The sequence below is a fragment of the Budorcas taxicolor genome, chromosome 15 (genome assembly GCF_023091745.1).
Source record: "Budorcas taxicolor isolate Tak-1 chromosome 15, Takin1.1, whole genome shotgun sequence".
Lineage (NCBI taxonomy): Eukaryota > Metazoa > Chordata > Mammalia > Artiodactyla > Bovidae > Budorcas > Budorcas taxicolor.
The window spans coordinates 37,369,802-37,390,546 of record NC_068924.1 but is presented as its reverse complement, the minus strand read 5'-3'; the positions used below and the strand labels follow the sequence as shown (position 1 = coordinate 37,390,546).

Genomic DNA, 20,745 nt, shown 5'->3' with positions numbered 1-20,745 from the left:
AAAAGCATCACAAGAAAAGACAACTAGAGACCAACACCGCCAATATCCTTAACAGAATACTAGCCCACTAAATCTTGCAACATATAAAATGTCATATTCATGACATTGGTATTTATACCAGGAATGCAGGGGTGGTATAGCATTTGAAAATTAATTAATGTAATATGCCCCATAAAGAGGGGAGAGGAAATCACATGAAAATTAAATAGATGCACAAAAAACATTTGACAAAATCCAACACTCTTTCATGATGAAAACACATAGTATTAGGAAAGTTCGTCAATCTGATTAAGGGCATCTTTGAAAGAAACACAAATTTAACATCATCCTTCCTGGAAACAGATTGATGCTTTCCCACTAGGATCAAGAATAAAACAAAGATTTTTGCTTTAAACACTTCTATTCAACATAGTACTGGAGGTTCTAGCCAGGAAAATTTCTAGAAAGATAAAAAGATTAGGAAATCCTGAAGGGAAATAAATAAAACTCTTCTTATTCACAGATCATTTGTTAAAAAATTCCAAAGAATACACACACACACACACACACACACAGTCACAAGAGACAAAATCAGTGTACAAAATCAACTGTATTTCTATATACCAGAAATGAACCCTTATAAACTGAAATTAAGAAAACCTTTCTAGGACTTCCCTATTGGTCCAGTGGTCAAGAATCCACCTGCCAGTGGGGTGTGTGTGTGTGTGTGTGTGTGTGTGTGTGTGTGTGCTCAGTTGTGTTCCCTATTGGTCCAGTGGTCAAGAATCCACCTGCCTGTGTGTGTGTGTGTGTGTGTGTGTGTGTGTGTGTGTGTGTGTGTGCTCAGTTGTGTTCCCTATTGGTCCAGTGGTCAAGAATCCACCTGCCTGTGTGTGTGTGTGTGTGTGTGTGTGTGTGTGTGCTCAGTTGTGTTCCCTATTGGTCCAGTGGTCAAGAATCCACCTGCCTCTGTGTGTGTGTGTGTGTGTGTGTGTGTGTGTGTGTGTGTGTGTGTGCACGCGCTCAGTTGTGTTCCCTATTGGTCCAGTGGTCAAGAATCCACCTGCCAGTGAGGGTGTGTGTGTGTGTGTGTGTGTGTGCGTGCGTGCGTGTGTGTGTGTGCGTGCGTGCGTGCGTGCTCAGTTGTGTCCAACTCTTTGCAACCCCATGGACTGTAGCCCTACAGGCTCCTCTATCCATGGAATTTTCCAGGCAAGAATACTGGAGTGGGTTGCCATTTTCTCCTCCAGGGGATCCTCCCAACCCAGAGATCAAACCTGGGTCTCCTGCATTCCAGGCAGATTCTTTACAACTACAACACAGGAATTCCTTGGCCATTGAGGGGTACACAGGTTCAATGCCCGGTCCAGGAGGATTCCACATGCCACAGGGAAGCTAAGCCCATGCACCACAGCTACTGAAGCAAGAGAAGCCACTTCAATGAAAAGCTCATGTGCTGCAACTAGAGAGAGTAGCCCCCACACTCCAAAACCAGAGGCACTTAGCAATGAAGAACCAACGCAGCCAAAAATAAAATTACAAAAAACAATTCCACTTACAATAGTATCAAAAAGAATAAAGTTAGAATAAATTTAATACAAAAATAGATTTATAAACTGAAAACTATAAAAGATTGTTGAGAAAAATTAAAGTCTAAATAAATTGAGAGATGTTGCAATAGGAAACAGATTGGAAAAAACAGTACTTTCAACAGGGCTGTTCTTCCAAATTGATCTATAAATTCATCCGAATTCTGATCAAATTCCACAAGGCTTTTTTTTTTTTAAGTAGAAGTTGACAAGTTGGTGTTAAAATTTACATGGAAATACAAATGACCTAAAAGTCAAAACAATTTGGAAAAACAACAAATTTGGAGGACTGATACTACCTGATTTTAAAACTTATTTCCACTTCAAAAGATACCAATAACAAAATGAAAGACAAACCACAGATTGGGAGAAAAATTTGCAGTTATACATCTGATAAAGGTCTTATATCTGTGATATATAACTTTTATAGCTCAATAGTAAGAATCAACTAATTCAATTAAAACACAAGCGAAAGATTTTTTATTATCTGTTGAAAGACTTTTGGTGAAGGATATGAAGGATATAGAGAATGGGTAGTAAATACATGAAAAAATGATTAATGTCATTAGGGAAATGCAAATTAATATTATACTGAGATACCAGTAAACTAGAATAGGCATAATCAAAAAGATAGACAATACCAAGTGTTGGCAAAAATGCAGAGAAATTGGAACCTTGTGCATTGCTGATGGAAATATAAAATGTTAAACCCTCTTCAGAAAACATTTTGACAGTTTCTTTAAAAGTTAGACATAGAGACTTCCCTGGTGGTCCAGTGGTTCACAGGTTTGCTCCCTGATTGGGAAACTAAGATACTGCATGCTGTGTGGCACAGCCAAAAAGAAACCAAAACACAAACAGAAAAATAAGACATAAATTTACCATATTACCCAGCACTAACAAGGATAAGAATTTACTCAAGAGAAAAAATAGAGCACTCAAAGACAGGATTGTGTCTGCTTATGACATCTTTATTCATGATAGTGCTAAACTGGAAATGATCCAAATGTTCATCAACTTGTAACTGAATAAATGGTGTAGGATTCTAATTAACAAAAAAAGAACAAACTTCTGATATATGCTGCTATGTGGATAAATTTTAAAACATTATTTTAAGTGAAGAAAACCAAACTAAAAAGATAATACACTGTTTGATTCTATTTATATGAAATTCTAGAAAGTGCAAATTTATAGTGACAATAATTGGAATAGCAGTTGCCTAAGAATAAGGGTTAACTGTAAATAGGCATGAGGATATTTTTTGAAGTCACTTTAGTCGTGTCAACTCTTTGTGACCCCATGGACTGACTGTAGCCCACCAGGCTTCTCTGTCCTTGGGATTCTCCAGGCAAGAATACTAGAGTGGGTTGCCATGCCCTCCTCCAAGGGATCTTCCCGAGCCCACATCTGTCTCCTGCATTGGCATGTGGGTTCTTTAACCACCTACCCCCACCTGGGAAACCCCTTTTGAGGTGATATGAATGTTCTAAAACTAGATTGTCATGTATAGAGAACACACTTTTGGTTGCCAAGAGGGAGGGGTTTGGGATAGAGATGAAGTGGGAGGCAGGGATTAGCAGATGTGCAAAGGATTCTCTATAGAATGGGTAAACAACAAGGTCCTGCTGTATAGCACAGAGAACGGTATTCAGTGTCTTATGGTAAACCATAATGGAAAAGAGGACTATGAAAGAGTGCAGGGCTTCCCTGGCAGGCCAGGGGTTCAGGACGCTGTACTTCCACTGCAGGGGCTGCAGATTCCATCCCTTTTGGAGGAACTAAAATCCTGAGTGCTGCTGGGCCAAAAAAATTTTTTTAATTTAAAAAATTAAGAAAGTAAAGAATATATATATATATATGAATAACAATCACTGTGCTTTACAGCAGAAATTAACAAACTTTGGAAATCAACTGTACGTCAATAAATATGAATGAATAAATAAGCCTAGTTTTTCTGAAAGTCAACTCAAATGAGTGCTCTGAAAAACACTTAAAAAAACCTTTTATTTAAAAAAAATCCCTACATATTGAAAAATATATAAATCTGAAGTTTGTGGCTTGATAAATTTTCATACATCTAATATACATATATAATCAGCACCCAGATCAATAAAATATTACCAGCACCTCAGAAATTCTTCCCATGCCTGTTTCCAGAAATTGCTCCCCCAAAGATAATGTTTATCCTGTCTTTCAGTATTCCTGTGTATCAATTTTGATATGTTTTTTAACTTTTCATAAAGAGAATCACAGAGTATACCTGTGTGTCTGTCTGTCTTCATTTGACATTGTATTTTTAAAAACTATATTGATGCTTATGATTATAGTTTATTTTTGCTCTGCAGTGTTCAACTGTGTGAATATACTACAGTTTATTTATTTCACTGTTGATGGGTTTGGGGAAAGTTTCCTGTTTATCTATTACACATAAAATGAGTATGAATATTTTTTTTATATGAAGGAATGCTATTAGCCACCAATGCTGCATCCCATTTCCATGCAATTTGGGGAAAAGAACATTATTAACGACATTAGTAGAGAAATAATTCATGACATTGTTTTAATTTTTAGATGTGCCTTAATCTCATCCATAGTTATGACTTTAGAATTTTCATATCCAAAACTCAAATAATTTCAAGTATTAGAAATTGTTTACATGAAATTGGTTTTTAAAAAATTCCTATTGAGAGGGACTGACATTTTCAGTTTCTCATTTTTACAGTGAATATTCACACATCTCTTTCATCCATGAGTAGCTGTATCAGGTGGAACATTGCCTGAGCACAAGGTACCTATACCAAATGGTCCCGCAAGATACAACTTAACTGTGTCAGTTTAGATTGAATGCCAGTATGGTTCAATTTATCTGAATATTTTTTTACAAACTTTTCTTATAAAGTTGTTCATATAGTATGGACACGTTTTATTCTTGTTTATTACTTGATATATGTTTTGAAAGGTGACGAAGACAATACCATTTTCTCAAAAGCATCATTCAACCTTACCGAAGCTCAACAAGAAGTGGAAACAGAGAGCAGAGACTGCCGAAAATTACTTTGCGAAGGTGATGATCACCTAAAAGCAGCCGCACGGAATGAAGAGCAACCAAATGTAAAAGACAAACTTTCAATATGATTATGTTAAGGTGAAACATATTATTAGTTAGTACTAAGTTTATTATTTTTTGCCCAGAACAAGGTTTTTAATACAATACTTTTCTTCAAGTTTTTACTGAAAAGTTGCTGTGACACCTGAAAGAAAAATTTCTTTAAATAAATGAGGGGTTTGGGATTAACATATGCAGACTACTATATATAAAACAAACAACAAAGACAAAGTATAGCACAGGGAACTCGACTCAATATTCTATAACAACCTATATGAGGAAAGAACCTGAAAAAGAATAGACATGTGTATGTATGACTGAATCACTTTGCCATGCATCTGAAACTAGCACAGCAGTGAAAATCAACTGCATTCCAATATAGAATAAACATTTTTAAAAAGGAAAACCTTGAATTAAAAAAAAAATTACGTTAAAATTCATCATCCTAGAACTGAGTGCATTCACTTTTAAATGAACACATTTCTTTAGTTTTATAGTCAATATATTATTTTCTGTGCTGATGTTTTTATTATATGTGTTAAACTGAGACAATAAAGTATGTGCAGTCATTAAAAACAATGAAAATAATCTACTAAATCATAGGAGTTTTTTTTCTTAATTTTTTTTTCCAAAATTCAAGCTTTTTAGGGGAAAAAATCCATCCATTTCGTTTGAGATGTTATCCTAGTAACAAACGTCAGTATAAGGATCTAAGTTTCTCTCCGTTATCCTGTGATCTCTCTAACTTCCAAAATGAAAATGATAAATTTTAGATCTGTGTAGTCTTTTCGAAATAAAATGTTTATTTATAAAAGTAGTATAATGACCAGTAAGTCTTTTGATGCCTAGAAGACATGTTTATATTTGAGAATAACCATTATAGAAAATAATTTTGACCATTTTTTATTTATTTTTAAGTGTTCTCATTTAGCTGTGGATATAACAATATTTATAAAAGGTAAGGTTAAGTTGGTTTGGTTTTTTCCCCCTACATATACAGATTGAACAAGAAGCATCACAGGATCTGATTTTATTAGAAGATTATGACTCATTAATAGAAAATATGAGTAACTGGAATTTTCAAATTTTTGAACTTGTAGAAAAGATGGGAGAGAAATCAGGAAGGATCCTCAGTCAGGTTTGTTTCATATCTCTACTGCTTTAATTTTTCCTTGAATCTTTATAAAAAGCAAACTTTAAAGATTATAATATTGGTTTATATACAGGTTCAACATTGTTCATTGAATTTTTTTTTTCAAAAATAAAGTTTTCAGCAGAAAATTTGAAAAGAGAAACCTGTATATATAAAGCCATATATATATATAAGCACAATCTATTATTATAAGGTACTTATAATTTATGTATATATGAAAAGTAGTTTATTTGCCCATAATAATGGGGTTTCATTTATACTAAAGAAGTAATAAAGGTTCACTTTTTATTGAATCTTAAGATTTAAAAGGACATGAAAGGTGATCTAGTACTTTGGACTGAAACTTCAGTTCAGTTCAGTCGCTCAGTCATGTCCAACTCTTTGTGACCCCATGAACCACAGCACGCCAGGCCTCCCTGTCCATCACCAACTCCTGGAGTCCACCCAAACTCATGTCCATTGAGTCAGTGATGCCATCCAACCATCTCATCCTGTTGTCCCCTTCTCCTCCTGCCTTCAATCTTTCCTAACATCAGGGTCTTTTCAAATGAGTCAGCTCTTCGCATCAGGTGGCCAAAATATTGGAGTTTCAGCTTCAACATCAGTCCTTCCAGTGAACACCCAGGACTGATCTCCTTTAGGATAGACTGGTTGGATCTCCTTGCAGTCCAAGGGACTCTCAAGAGTCTTCTCCAACACCACAGTTCAAAAGCATCAAATCTTTGGTGCTCAGCTTTCTTTACAGTCCAACTCTCACATCCATACATGACCACTGGAAAAACCATAGCCTTGATGAGACAGAGCTTTGTTGACAAAGTAATGTCTCTGCTTTTGAATATGCTGTCTAGGTTGGTCATAACTTTCCTTCCAAGGAGTAAGCGTCTTTTAATTTCATGGCTGCAATCACCATCTGCAGTGATTTTGGAGCCCCAAAAATAAAGTCAGCCATTGTTTTCACTGTTTCCCCATCTATTTGCCAGTGAAGTGATGGGACCGGATGCCATGATCTTCGTTTTCTGAATGTTGAGCTTTAAGCCAACATTTTCACTCTCCTCTTTCACTTTCATCAAGAGGCTCTTTAGTTCTTCTTTACTTTCTGCCATAAGGGTAGTGTCATCTGCGTATCTGAGGTTATTGTTATTTCTCCCGGCAATCTTGATTCCAGCTTGTGTTTCATCCAGTCCAGTGTTTCTTAGGCTTCATCTTTTTCACCCGTCCTCCCTGTCCTGGTGGTTCAGACGGTAAAAGCATCTGCCTACAGTGCGGGAGACTCAGGTTCGATCCCTGGGTTGGGAAGATCCCCTGGAGAAGGAAATGGCAACCCACTCTAGTACTCTTGCCTGGAAAATCCCATGGACAGAGGAGCCTGGTAGGTTACAGTCCATGGGGTCGCAAAGAGTCAGACACGACTGAGTGACTTCAGTTTCACTTTCCCTGTGCTTTACCCAAGGCCAGGTGGTCCACTTCATGCTAGAACCATGGAAAAATACTTCCATTTTACCACCCAGACTCAAGGTTCTTCCTTATGGGTCCACACAACAGGGTCAGATTAATCTTCCTGAAATATCACTGTCATTAACTCCAACGTATCTTATTCATGAAATGAGAAAACACAAGGATAAAATATGTGAAAAAGACATAATTTATCACATTGAGTTGGAGAAGGCAATGGCAAGTCACTCCAGTCCTCTTGCCTAGAAAATCTCACGGACAGATGAGCCTGGTAGGCCGCAGTCCATGGGGTTGCTAAGAGTCGGACACGACTGAGCAACTTCACTTTCACTTTTCACTTTAATGCATTGGAGAAGGAAATGGCAACCCGCTCCAGTGTTCTTTCCTGGAGAATCCCAGGAACAGGGGAGCCTGGTGGGCTGCCATCTATGGGGTCGCACAGAGTTGGATACGACTGAAGCAACTTAGCAGCAGCAGCAGCAGCAGCACGTTGAGTAATTTAGGGTCAGAAATGTGATAAATATATTGTTCTGACATCTGTTTAATGCCTAGCGCTATACTAGAATACAATTCATAAGCCCTTTGGAAAATTTTTAAAACTGGGACATGATATGGTAGTCATTCTCTGGTTTTCGAGGGCTTTGGGGTAGTATCTTCCTTCATGTTTTGGAAAGAAATCATTGTAGGGAAATTTTTAATATATTATTAAGTTAGAGACATGTACATGGTTAGCTTTGCCAATGCAAATCAAAAAACTTACTCAACTAGAAATAGAAATTCTGATTTTAAAGTGTACTTTCTTTTAATTGACATTTAGGTTGTGTATACCTTATTTCAAGACACTGGCTTATTGGAGATATTTAAAATTCCCACTCTACAATTTATGAACTACTTTCATGCTTTAGAAAATGGTTATCGAGACATTCCTTGTAAGTATTATATATTATTTAACTTGAAATAATATTGGTTTTGAAATTCCTTGTAAACTCCTTTTAGATGGTCCCTTAAACACTTTTTAAATTGCATGTTTGGAAGAATTGAAAAATAGTAATTTAAAAAGAAAATCTACATCCTCCTACCCAGAGTTAACTGACTGCTGTTAACATTTTGGTATATATCCTTCAAGACTTTTTCTTATACTTATTTTTTATGAAGTGAATCATACTATTAATACCTTATTTATAGTCTGCTTTTTCACATAATTATATAGTATAAGCTTTCTGTGTTAACAATTATCTATATGAATACTTTATCATTTCAGATGTTTGGTAATATTGTCATGAGTTTCCTAAATTTCTTATTTTAAAATGTTTAAAATTTACCCACAGAATTTGTTTTTTTAACTGTGTCCTGACTTGTGGAAAAATTTTTAATGCCAATTTGATTTTATGATAAAATAGAATTTTAATTTTATAGTAGGAAAAGATACAATTTTCTTTAAGTGTTGATTCATTCTACACTTAACCTCCAGGGGAACATTCTTTGGAGAAATAGCCAATTATTCTTAAATTGGCATGATTCATTTATAATAGTGATGCTTAATAATTTAATGTGCATTATATGTACTCTAATTATCACAAAGTATGTATTTTGAAAAGGGGCTGAATTTTACAAATGGAATAAGATGATATTTAAAGTGTTCTTCAAGATCAGAGGAATGGGAAAAAGAAAGAAATGGGAAAAAGAAAGCCATGGTGAGGAGTCTTCACTGTCACGTCCAGTTAGGATATACTGGTTAAGATAAGAGTCTCTGGGAACTTCCCTGGCAGTCTAGTGGTTAGGACTCCATGCTTCCTCTGCAGGGGTCATGGGTTCCACCCCTGCTCCAGGAACTAGATCCTGCAAGCCAACTGGCATGGTCCAAAAACAAGCAAAAGTAACCTTAAGTAAGAGCCCGGTTGTGATGCTTTTTCTTTGATCCCTGTACTACGTTTTCATAGTATACGCAAAAGTTTTTAAAAGAGACATGAAGAAACTTGACAAAATAAGATGAAACAAAAACCTAATTGTCTAAGCCATATGTTTTATTTAGGAAGATAAGTGAGACTAGAAAGTACTTTTTAAAATGTCCTATGTTTAAAATACAAAATGACGATTTTTATAAAACATTTTGGTGACTTTAGATCACAATCGCATACATGCCACAGACGTCCTACATGCTGTTTGGTATCTGACAACACGGCCTATTCCTGGCCTGCAGCAGGTCCACAGTGATCATGGAGCAGGAAATGAAACAGGTACTCCCTTCCACTAATCTCTCCTTGAAGTATTTCATTAGGCATTATAAATCAAACTATCTCGTTTCATTATCTCTGTTCTCTTAGCATTTTTATTAAGTCACCCTTGGTATATATAAAGTGAATGGGAAATCACTCAGTCGTGTCCGACTTTGCGACCCCATGGACTGTAGCCTACTAGGTTCCTCTGTCCATGGGATTTTCCAGGCAAGAATACTGGAGTGGGTTGCCATCTCCTTCTCCAGGAGATCTTCCCAACCCAGGGATTGAACCCAGGTCTCCCGCATTGTAGGCAGAGGCTTTATCATCTGAGCCACCAGGGGTATATATAAAGTATTATGTAAATTTTGATGAATGCAAATTGGGAAACTTACTACCCATCTGTATTACTCAGTTTACCATGTTTCTTTTCTGTGTCCCACGCTGCTGTTTCTTCACTGAGATAGCCAATATCCTGAATATTATGATAATCTGTTTTGCTTTTCTTTCAGTTCTTATTTTTCCTGTTTTAGGTATATCATGTAAATTTAAAATATGTAACATTCCCAACAGATGGGGACATGTTTAAAAGCTTCACATAAGTATTTAAACAGTGATATTAAAAAAAATTGTTAACATTAAAATTTTATTTCCTTATCATAAATATAACTGTATTTATGCAAATGTGATGAATTGTAACATTCACAGCTCTCTTATTCTAATTTATAAAAGAGGGGAGAAAACTTCTATCTAGTGTTTTACTGCCATGGCCTGGGTTCAATCGCTGATCAGGGAACTGAGATCCTGAAAGCGTTGCAGCCAAAATTTTAAAACATTGAAAAAAAGAGAGGAGAAATACTCCAGTAAGAAATACACACAGATCAGGACAGAATTTGCTCAGTTACAAATGCCTGAGAATTGTTATCATACTAATCAGTGTAAAGCTCTGTCTTAGCCACTTCTTCACATTCTTTGGAGGTTTAGTCTAAAGTATTACACCATTGTTTGATGGATTTGCCGTATGTCACTGATTCATTTTTGTCTGCCAGCTGTGTTTACTTTTTTTTTTTTGTGTTTACTTTCATAGTGATCCTCCTCCTTTCCAGTAGTTCTGTGCTTCCATCAGAGATTGTTTTCTTCAGCCTTTTTGTTTGTAGATGTATTTATTTTATCCTAGAAGAATGCATCCTTATTCCAGCACATTTGTAGATATCATTATATCTTCTGACATCTATAATATGTTTATAAATCAGCCTTAAGTCTTATTTTTCCTTAATGGTACCATGTCCCTTTTCTCTTTGCTATTGGTTTTTAGCATTTTGTGCATGGTACACTCAGGTTATATTCTTTGTATTCATCTTATTTGGGGGTTCAGTGAACTTCTTGAATATATTAATTAATGTCTTTTATTGGTTTCTATCATACTCTTCAGAATTTTTCCAGCTGTCACTCACTGCCCAATTCCAAAGTTCCCTCCACATTTTTAGATATTTGTTACAGCAACACTCTACTTCCAAGTGCCAAAATCTGTATTATTTTCCTATGGCTTCTGTCACAAATTACTACAGACTTAGTGGCTTAAAATGATACAAATTTGGGGGATTCCCTGCCAAAGTGGTTAGGACTCTGTGATCCCTAGTCAGGGAATTAAGATCCCACCTACCATGCGGTGTGGTCAAAAACAAAATACAGATTTATTAACATATTATTCTGGATCCAGAAGTTTGAAAATCGTTCAACTGGGCTAAAATCCAGCTGTCAGCAGGACTCTTTTCTTCCTGGAGTCCCCTGTGAAGAATGTTTCCTAGCCCCCTCAACTTTCATAAGCCACCTGCATTCCATGGCTAATGGCCCCTTCTTCAAAGACAGCAGCATAGCATCTTCAGGTATGTCTCTGACCCTGACTTTTTCATCCTTCAGAGGAATTAGCAAAAAGCAGTACAACTACAACCTTGGTTTTCTGTCCAGAGTACATATTCCTGACAGTGAATCTCTCACTTCTAGCATTTTTTGCAGTCTGGACAGGTTGAGGATTTCCCAGATTACCAAATCCTGGGTCCTTCTTGCTTAGCAATTCTTCCACACTCTCCTCTTACATTTTATTTCAAACAGTAAGAAAGCAGGCTTGTCTTTAATACTTTCCTTGGAAATCTCCTCAGCTAAATATCTAAGTTCATTGTTTACATGTTTGGTATTGCATGAATACAGTGCAACCAAGCTTTCTGCTGCTACACGAACAATGACCCCTTTCCTTTAGTTTCCAATAATGGGTTCTTGGCAGTGTCTTTAACAGAAGTTTTCTACCATCACCCTATTCAAGATGATCTGAGTATTCCCTAAGGCAGTGTCTGTTTTCTGTGCTCCTCACTTCTTTCTGAGCTCTTACTAGCAATGTTATAAGTCCTTCTACAATATTATGGAATAAAGTATATGTAGAAGACAGTTTTCTTTGGAAAACCAAGTAGCTGCTGAAATGGAAAACTGTGGTAGAAACAAAGACTGTAAGGACTATGAAATGCACAGCTTTATTCTGACTATAGTGGAGAATAGAAAAATGACTCTGACACCAAAAGTAACAGCAACAAAAGCAAAAATAAACAAGTGGGACTGCATCAAGCTAAAAAGCTTCTACACAGCAAAGGAAACAATTTTAAAAACAAAAAGGCAAGCTGCAGAATGGGAGTAAATATTTGTAATTCATATACTGAGTGTAAGGGGTTAATATCGAACATACATAAAGAACTTATACAACTTAATACCAAAAAACAATCCAATTTTTTAAAAATGGGCAGAGAAACACAAATCAAAATTACAGTGGGCTATCACCTCACACTTGTTAGAAAGGCTGTCATCAAGACAAGAGGTAAGATGTGGATATCAGGGAACACTTGTGCATTGTTGAAGTGAAGACAGGTTGGTTCAGCCACTGTGAACAGTAATATGGAGATTTTTATTTCTTAAAAAAATAAAGTAGAACTATCATGTGAAGGAGCAATTTCTGGGTATATATCCAAAGGAAATGAAAATCTAAGTTTGAAGAGATATATGTACTTCCATATTTATTACTGTACATGTGCACACAATGGAATATTATTCAGCCATGAGATAGAAGGAAATCCTGCCATTTGCAGCAGATGGGCCTTAAGGGCATTACGCTAAATGAAATAACAGACAAATACTTTATGATGTCAGTTACATATGGAATATAAAAATGCTGAACTTGTAAAAATAGAGAATGTAATGGTGGTTACCAGAGGCTGGGAGTGAGGGAATTGGGGATATGTTGTTTAAGGTTACAAACTTGGAGCTAGTAGATAAATACGTCCTGGAGAGCTAATGCACAGCGTAATGGTTATAGTCATAAATACTACCTTATAAAGTTCAAAGTTGCTGAGAGACTAGATCTTAATTGACCTCACCCCAGGGAAAGAAATGATAATTCTGTGCAGTCGTAGAGGTGTTAGCTGATGGTATAGGTGGTAATCATATTGCAGTATACAAATATATCAAATGAACACATTGTATACCTTAAATATACACAGTGTTTTGTGTTAATTATATTTCAATTAAAAAAAGAAATGAAATAACAAGTTTAGAGTTTTAATGAATGGTTAGAGAACCAGATAGTTAAAAGAATTCCTTGACTTCTCTGGTGGCTAAGTGGTAAAGACTCCACCTGCCAGTGCAGGGGACTTGAGTTTGATCCCTGGTCCAGAAAGGGTCTCACATGCCACCAAACAACTTAGGCCTGTGTGCCATAAGTATTGAGCCTGCTTTAGAGCCCAGGAGCTGCAACAGCTGAGCCCACCTGATGCAACTGTGGAAGCACACACACTGTACTGCCTGTGCTCCACAAAGAGAAGCCACTGCAAGAAGCTGGAGCACTGCAACTAGAGGGTAGCCCCTGCTCACCACAACTAGAGAAAGGCCTGAGCAGCAGTGAAGAACTGAGAATTTCTTAATTATTATAGTAGTAGGATCGTAACTTCTAAAAACAAAATCCAAAGTTTGATCCTGAAGTTACCTAAAATTCAATGCAAGTTGAGTTCATGGCCTCAACTAGGCCTCTTACGTCAGAGCTGCGGTATTGATTGGAAAAGAACGGACCCTTATAATTGGAAGAATATTTGAGTCGATTTCAATAAATCTGATTACCCTGAACCCCTCATATCTTGCTGTACCTCCATGCTGAAAAACAATCATTTCTCCTTGTGTTGGTTGCCTTAAGACCTTGTAACAACCTCACCGGAGATTCTTGATTTGTAGATCTATCCTAGTTCACCTCTAAATCTAGTCCCACCACCTCTCATTTCTTTGTGATCCATAATTAAACTCAGATCTGCCACAATCTAAGTCTGAATACCAAAATAATTTCCTAAATTTATATTGGCAGAAACCTGAGGAACATATATGGGAATGGATTTTAAGTGTTACAGCAAGACAAAGGAAGGTAATGGTTGATCATTCTGAATTTACTGATGTAGGTATACCTATTGGAAATGTGGGTTCTTTTCACTTTGGGGTAGTTATGAATAAATGCTGCTGTGAATTTTCATCTACCAGCTTTTGTGTGGGTTTATGTTTTCATTTCTCTTGGCCATCTACCTAGTTTTATGGAATTGCTGGGTCTGTGATTAACATTTGGAGGAACTGCCAAACTATTTTCCAAAATGGTTGCACTATTTTACATTCCCACATGCGGTGTATGAAGATCCCAATTTATTATTATAATAAATTAATATTAATTTATCTGCCGTTTATCATTATCTGTCTTCTTGATAGCCATTCTATAGTTAGTGTGAAGTGGTATCTCACTGTGGATTTTTTGATTCACATATTTTTTTTTAGCTAATGATGTTGAGCATCTTTTCATGTTTTTTAGGTCATATGTATATTTGTCCTTTGTCCATTTAAAAATGTGGTCATTTGTCTTTTAATTATTGAGTTGTAGAAGTTTTTTATATGTTCTGGATACGTGTGTTATTAAATTTATGATTTGCTGCTATTTTCTCACATTGTGTCATCTTTGCACTTTTTTGATGATGTCTATCAAAGCGTAAGATCATGGCATCTGGTCCCATCACTTCATGGCAAATAGATGGGGAAGCAATGGAAACAGTGACAGACTTTATTTTCTTGGGCTTCAAAAATCACTACAGATGGTGACTGCAGACATGAAATTAAAAGAAGCTTGCTCCTTGGAAGATAAGCTATGACAAACCTAGACAGCATATTAAAAAGCAGAGACATTACTTTGCTGATAAAGTTCTGTCTAGTCAAAGCTATGGTTTTTCCATTAGTCATGTATGGATGTGACAGTTGGATCATAAAGAAAGCTGAGAGCCAAAGAATTGATGCTTTTGGACTGTGGTGTTGGAGAAGACCCTTGAGAGTCCCTTGCACTGCAAGGAGATCAAACCAGTTAATCCAAAAGGAAATCAGTCCTAAATATTCATTGGAAGGACTGATGCTGAAGCTGCAATATTTTTGCCACCTGATGTGAAGAGCCAACTCATTAGAAAAGACCCTGATGCTGGGAAAGATTGAAGACAGGAGGAGAAGGGGATGACAGAAGATGAGATGGTTGGATGGCATCACCAGTTAAATGGACATGAGTTTAAGCAAGCTCTGGGAGATGGTGTAGGACAGGGAAGCCTGGTGTGCTGCAGTACATGAGTTCGCAGAGTCAGACTTGACTGAGCGACTGAACAACCACAATCAAAGCATAAAGTTTTCAATTTTGATGAAGTTTAATTTATCTGTTTTTTTCTTTCATTGCTCATGCTTTTGGTATCATATCTACAAAGGGTTTGTGTAACTTGAGGTCATGAAGATTTACTATGTTTTCTACTAAGAGTTTCATAGTGCTCTTAAGTTTAGGTCTAGGATCCACTAAAACTAATTTGAGGGGATGAAGTAAGGAAGAGGTCTAACATTCACTCTTTAGCGTATGGAAATCTAGTTGTCTGGGCACTATTTATTGAAAAAATTTCTTTATGTATTCTACATGATTGGTTCTTAAATGTTATAAAATAATTTCTGCCTTTTAAGATGTGACATTAAATGAAACAACATGTATGAAAGTGCCTTGTATCATGCAAGGCATAGTTGGCTCTCAACCAGGTCTTGGCTCCCTTATCCAAAAATCAATTGACCATAAGTATAAGGATTTATTTCTGGACTCGCAGTTCTGTTCCATTAATCTATGTATCTATCCTTATGTCATTACCACACAATCTTTTGTTACCAAAGCTTTGTAGTAAACTTCAAAATTACTCTTCTTTTTCAAGACTGTTTTGGCTAATCTCGATCTCTTTCATTTCCATATGGATTTTAGGGCCAGCTTATATATCTCTTGTACAAAAAAGCCAGCTGGGATGTTGACAGGAGTATGTTGAACCATAGATCATTTGAGGGAGTATTGCCATCTTAACAATATTAAGTCTCCTGAACCAGGAGCATGGATATTTTTCTACTTATTTGTCTTCTTTAATTTCTTTCAACAAAGTTTTTTACTTTTCAGGATACTGGTTTTTCACTTCTTTTGTTAAATTTATTCCTAAGTATTTTATTCTCTTTGAAGCTAGTATAAATGGAATTGCTTTCTTGGGTTCATTTTTTGATTATTTATCCCTAGTATGGAGAAATAAAGTGGATTTTTTGCATGTTGATCTAGTACCCTGAAACCTTTATGATCTCATTTTTAGTTTAATACTTTTCCAGTGGGTTTTTTAGGATCTTTCTGTATACAGAATCATGTCATTTACAAATAGAGAGAATTCTGCCTCTTCCTTTTCAATCTCTAATGCCTTTTACTGAGGCCTCCTTTTAAATGGAATCTTCAGTAGTTATGTTTAGTTGTCTGGCCATTTAGTTGTCCTGCCATGTATTTTTTTTTAATACTAGTAATTTCACATTAAACATACACAGACTAATGTATTAAGATCCTAATATGTCAATTCTAAGTATATACTGAGTTTAAAAGGATTTTTTGCATTTTTTAATATTTTATATATATATTCTAAATTCTAGGGGTGCTACAGAATGCATATAATGCAGAAAAAATTGAAGTTTTCATTCTGATATTGGTAATTTAAACCTTATTAGAAACTTGAATGTTTAAATATATCTTTATCCATAAATTTAAGTATCTTGTTTTTACTTTTTATAATTATTTTTAAAAGAAGCTCTAGTGTGGGTAATTCTAAAACTTAATTTAGGTGCAAAATATAAACAGCATAAAAATAATTAGGTATCTTTATAATTATCAGCATTGTGTATTTAAGTTATTATATACAAGGGTTAAAAAACCCTTGTTATTGAAAATATTAGATGAACTAAATCATGATAAAGTCCTTTTGGACTCTGATAAGCCAGGACATTATTCTGTTTCCCTTGCTGAACACAACCAATGAAAGTTTGTATCTCTCTGATATCTTCATGGTTTTCTTTGCTGTCTACTCACAATATACTTTATTATTTCCTCCTTAATACTTTAAGATACCTTTAGCAAAATCAATTTGAGTGACCATCTAAGTAGGTATAGCCACCAAATTACAAAAAAAGGAGAAACAAATGGTAAGGTGTTAAGGACACCAAAAGCACAGTGCTGAGAGTAAAATTATTGTTTCTAACTAGAAGATACAAAGAATTATACTGACTGAATCACTCCTCACTTTTCCATACCTTTTCAGTTTTCAGAGTTTTTCTTTACAGTATTTTATAAGGGGCTTCATGGAAGGAAAAAGAAGAGGAAGTAGTGTAGTCAGGGTTACAAATGAAAGGAAATCTATTTGGGTAAGATTTGAAAGGCATGTATGTTGAAATGCTTGCTTTGTTAATATATTAAATTCCTAAGTCTCTAGAGTGTTTCATGTAATTTTATTCTCTAGATTGTTTTTTCCTATTACTCTGGCCATTATGTTTAACCTTTAAATAACAAACGTTTAGAAAATCAGAGGTTTTTAAAGATCCCCACTAGCTTGAGTTAACAGAGCATTATGAGAATCCTGTCATGTCGTGTTTAACACTGCTCCTCTCTGTTAGCATGTATGTTGGAAATACACTATTTTATGTCCATGTTTAGAGAGTATTTCTTAGGTAAGTCAACCAATAAGATGATCATATTACCTTTGGGAAGCTCCTTAGCCTCACTGTAAGGATTTTATATGTAATGCTCTTTCATTTTGCTTCTTCCTCAGCAATTAACCCTGAGCGAATTGCTTACATTTCTTCGAGGAGCTGCTCGATTCCAGATGAGAGCTACGGCTGCCTTTCTTCGAACATTCCTGCGCTAGAATTGATGGCTCTGTATGTGGCAGCTGCCATGCATGACTATGACCATCCAGGACGGACAAATGCGTTCCTAGTGGCTACCAATGCCCCTCAGGTAGGAAAGAACTTTTTCAGAAAGTCTAAGGAATGATTCTGAAATTTTACAGCCAGGCTACATTTCCTTTTGCACACCATTCTTCAGTTGAAGCATTCTGCTGTTGGATAAAACACATCGATATGACATGTGCTAAAGAGTTAGGGAAAGATAGTCAACTGGAAGATAAATAAAAATATTCCTGAAAGAGTAATTCACTGTTTTTACGAAATTCTGGAGTCCTGTGCTGTCAGTATCTTTGCCTTTGATCAAATTGGTAAGATTTTGACTAGCTGGTAAGACTTACTCTTCCTTCTAGCCATATCCTTCATATGCCTAAAAACTATAATAACTGAGAATTGTTATTATTTTTGTTGCTGTCCTCTTTTTTTCCTCTAAGATATGCCATAATATGCAATCTCTTAACTCAGCATATATTCATGTATGTAAAAAATCTTCTAGTACATTGATTTTGAATTCAGTATAGTTGATAAGGTGCAAGGTTTCTTTAGGGTCACAATTTGCATAAGAGTTAGGAGTTTCCAACAAATGCATGCAGTAATTGTAATAGCTTTAAATATTAGGACTTGGAACTAAATACAGGCAGCCCTCCATATCCAGGGGTTCTGCCTCCCTGGATTCAATCAACTGCAGATCAAAAATATTTGAAAATTTTAAAAATTACAGAAAGTTCCAAAAAGCAAAACTTAAATTTACTGCATACTAGTAACTATTTACATTGTATTAGGTATTATAAGTAATCTAGAGAAGATTTAAAGTATACAGCAGATGTGCATAGGATATATGAAAATACTGCATTACTTTATATATATTTTATATGAGCATCTGCAGGGGTCCTAGAACCAATTCCCTGAAGATACTGAGGGATGGCTGTGCTTGGTTTTCAGCAGAATTTAGTGTGGTGACTTAGCAACTAAAAGACAAAAACAAAGTATGGTTGTGAGTTTTTGTTTAGGCAGATGATTCCTGAAATGTCAGCTTTGTATTTCTGCCTGCCTGCCTGGCTTACAAAGAGCAAGTTGTCAATATTGTTTACTGAATTCGTCTTACTTCCTCACTTTGTTGCTCTATGTTCAAACCTCAGTTCTGATTCTTTCATCTTTTATAGCCATTCTCCCTGTTCCTCTTCTCATTTCTCTTTCTTTCACATACTTCCAGAACTTAAAATATAGGAGATAGTTTCTCTAGCCAGAACAAGAATAGGATGCAGAGAGAGAGAAAAAATTAAAAGTGCTAGGTAATTCATTTTCTCTAATTAGACTTTATTCATAGCTCATGATTTCCACAGGTAACTTTTAGATGAATTTCAATCTAGATACTAATGTTTTTCCACTTTCTAAGAAATGCTTTGGGAGATATTACCCACTTATAAATTTCCTCATTTGGAATTCCACTCTACAAGAATCAGATGCCCATTTTCTCTAGCCTAGCACTTCATAATCTTTGAAAATCCTAGTTCTATAGCAAGTCACAGACTGGCATCTGGGGATGGAGAGACCTGAGCTTGATTTCTGGTTACCCACTATTAGCTGTGTGACATTAGGCAATTAACCCTTATCTTTCTGAACCTCAAAATATGTACCTGATGTGACTACGGGTACAAAGAGATAACATTTGGGAAGTTTTCTCCTGAATCAGATTATCACGTAGACAGAAATCATTTACTATTCTATTCCACTCTCTACTTTCATTCTCTCTTTATTAGCATTGAGTATAGGTGAGTCAGACTTGTGTATTACCTCTTCTTCAGGGATATTACAAGTTAGTGAATTCTAGTGTTATTTGTCTTGCAGATAGTTTAAAACAATGACACATGAATGTATTCAATAATTTATATGTTATGTACTCAAAACTGTTGTCCTGAACAAAATACAAACATAAAGTCTAGACACTGTCAATAACTATGTGTTATTTCTAAACTCTCATTGTTAAGGACAGCCAAGAGATGAAGCAGTGAGAAGGGCCAGAATGAAAAGGAAATTGATCAGAGAGTTCAGCTGTGAAAAAGTATAGCCTTTTCCCTGGTCTCCGTGCTTACTTCCTGATGCTCTTCAGTCCGGGTTCAACACACAGCAGCCAGAGGGGCCCTGCTCTGCCCTGAACCCTCACTGCTAGTAAAAGACAGTCATTACAGTAGCTCAGAAGGTCCTACACGATTTAGCCCCCATTAATTCTCCTCTTTAAACTCACTCAGGTCTAGCCTCACTGGGTTCCTTGCTATTTTCTCCTGTGTCCCAGGCACACTCCCTTTCTGAGAACCTGGCCTCTTCCTGTTCTCTTGCCCAGATTGCTCTTTCCCTACACATCTATAAAGATCAGTTTGTGACTTCCTTCCATCTAAAATTTCAAAAGCTCCTCCATGACATTCATTATGTTCCTCCTCTGATTTGTTTTTTCCACAGCAACGACCATTTAGCAAACTATGTATTTTGTTGTATATATTTGAGTGGAATATAAGTTTCTATGAGGGCAGACATTTTTCTTTTATTCCCTAATACCTAGAATGATGCCTAGCACACAAAAGGCATTCAGGAAACATATATTGAATGTTGAAGGATGCCTAATTTCTTTGCTCTGGCAGGCTGCTAAGCTTGTCTGATATATACTCCATTGTTCCCAAAGTAATGAGGTTCACCAGACCTTCTTCAGCCAGTGCCATGAGATAAGGAGTCTTGCGAAAACTTGAGGCTTAACCTGTTTATTAGGTAATAAAGCAGTCTCTCTCATTTTAGGAAGCTCAGTAAGTCTAATCAGGCCATAATTAGTGAAAGATATTATTGCTCTGGTGTATGATAAAAAGGGACAATAGGGCATAATACCACCAATAGGATCAAGCATTCTCCTTTCTCATGGTAAGGGAA

At 36.0% G+C, this 20,745-nt stretch overlaps 1 protein-coding gene across 1 annotated transcript in view; it reads left to right on the top strand.

Moving 5' to 3' along the window:
• PDE3B (phosphodiesterase 3B) overlaps positions 1–20,745 on the top strand; it is a 177,609-nt gene that overhangs the window by 143,923 nt on the left and 12,941 nt on the right. Inside the window, exons 8-12 of the mRNA XM_052652560.1 lie at positions 4,528–4,679; positions 5,675–5,812; positions 8,097–8,208; positions 9,403–9,516; positions 17,697–17,884. Of these exons, the coding sequence (XP_052508520.1) occupies positions 4,528–4,679; positions 5,675–5,812; positions 8,097–8,208; positions 9,403–9,516; positions 17,697–17,884 (704 nt within the window). The remainder of the gene's footprint in view (positions 1–4,527; positions 4,680–5,674; positions 5,813–8,096; positions 8,209–9,402; positions 9,517–17,696; positions 17,885–20,745) is intronic.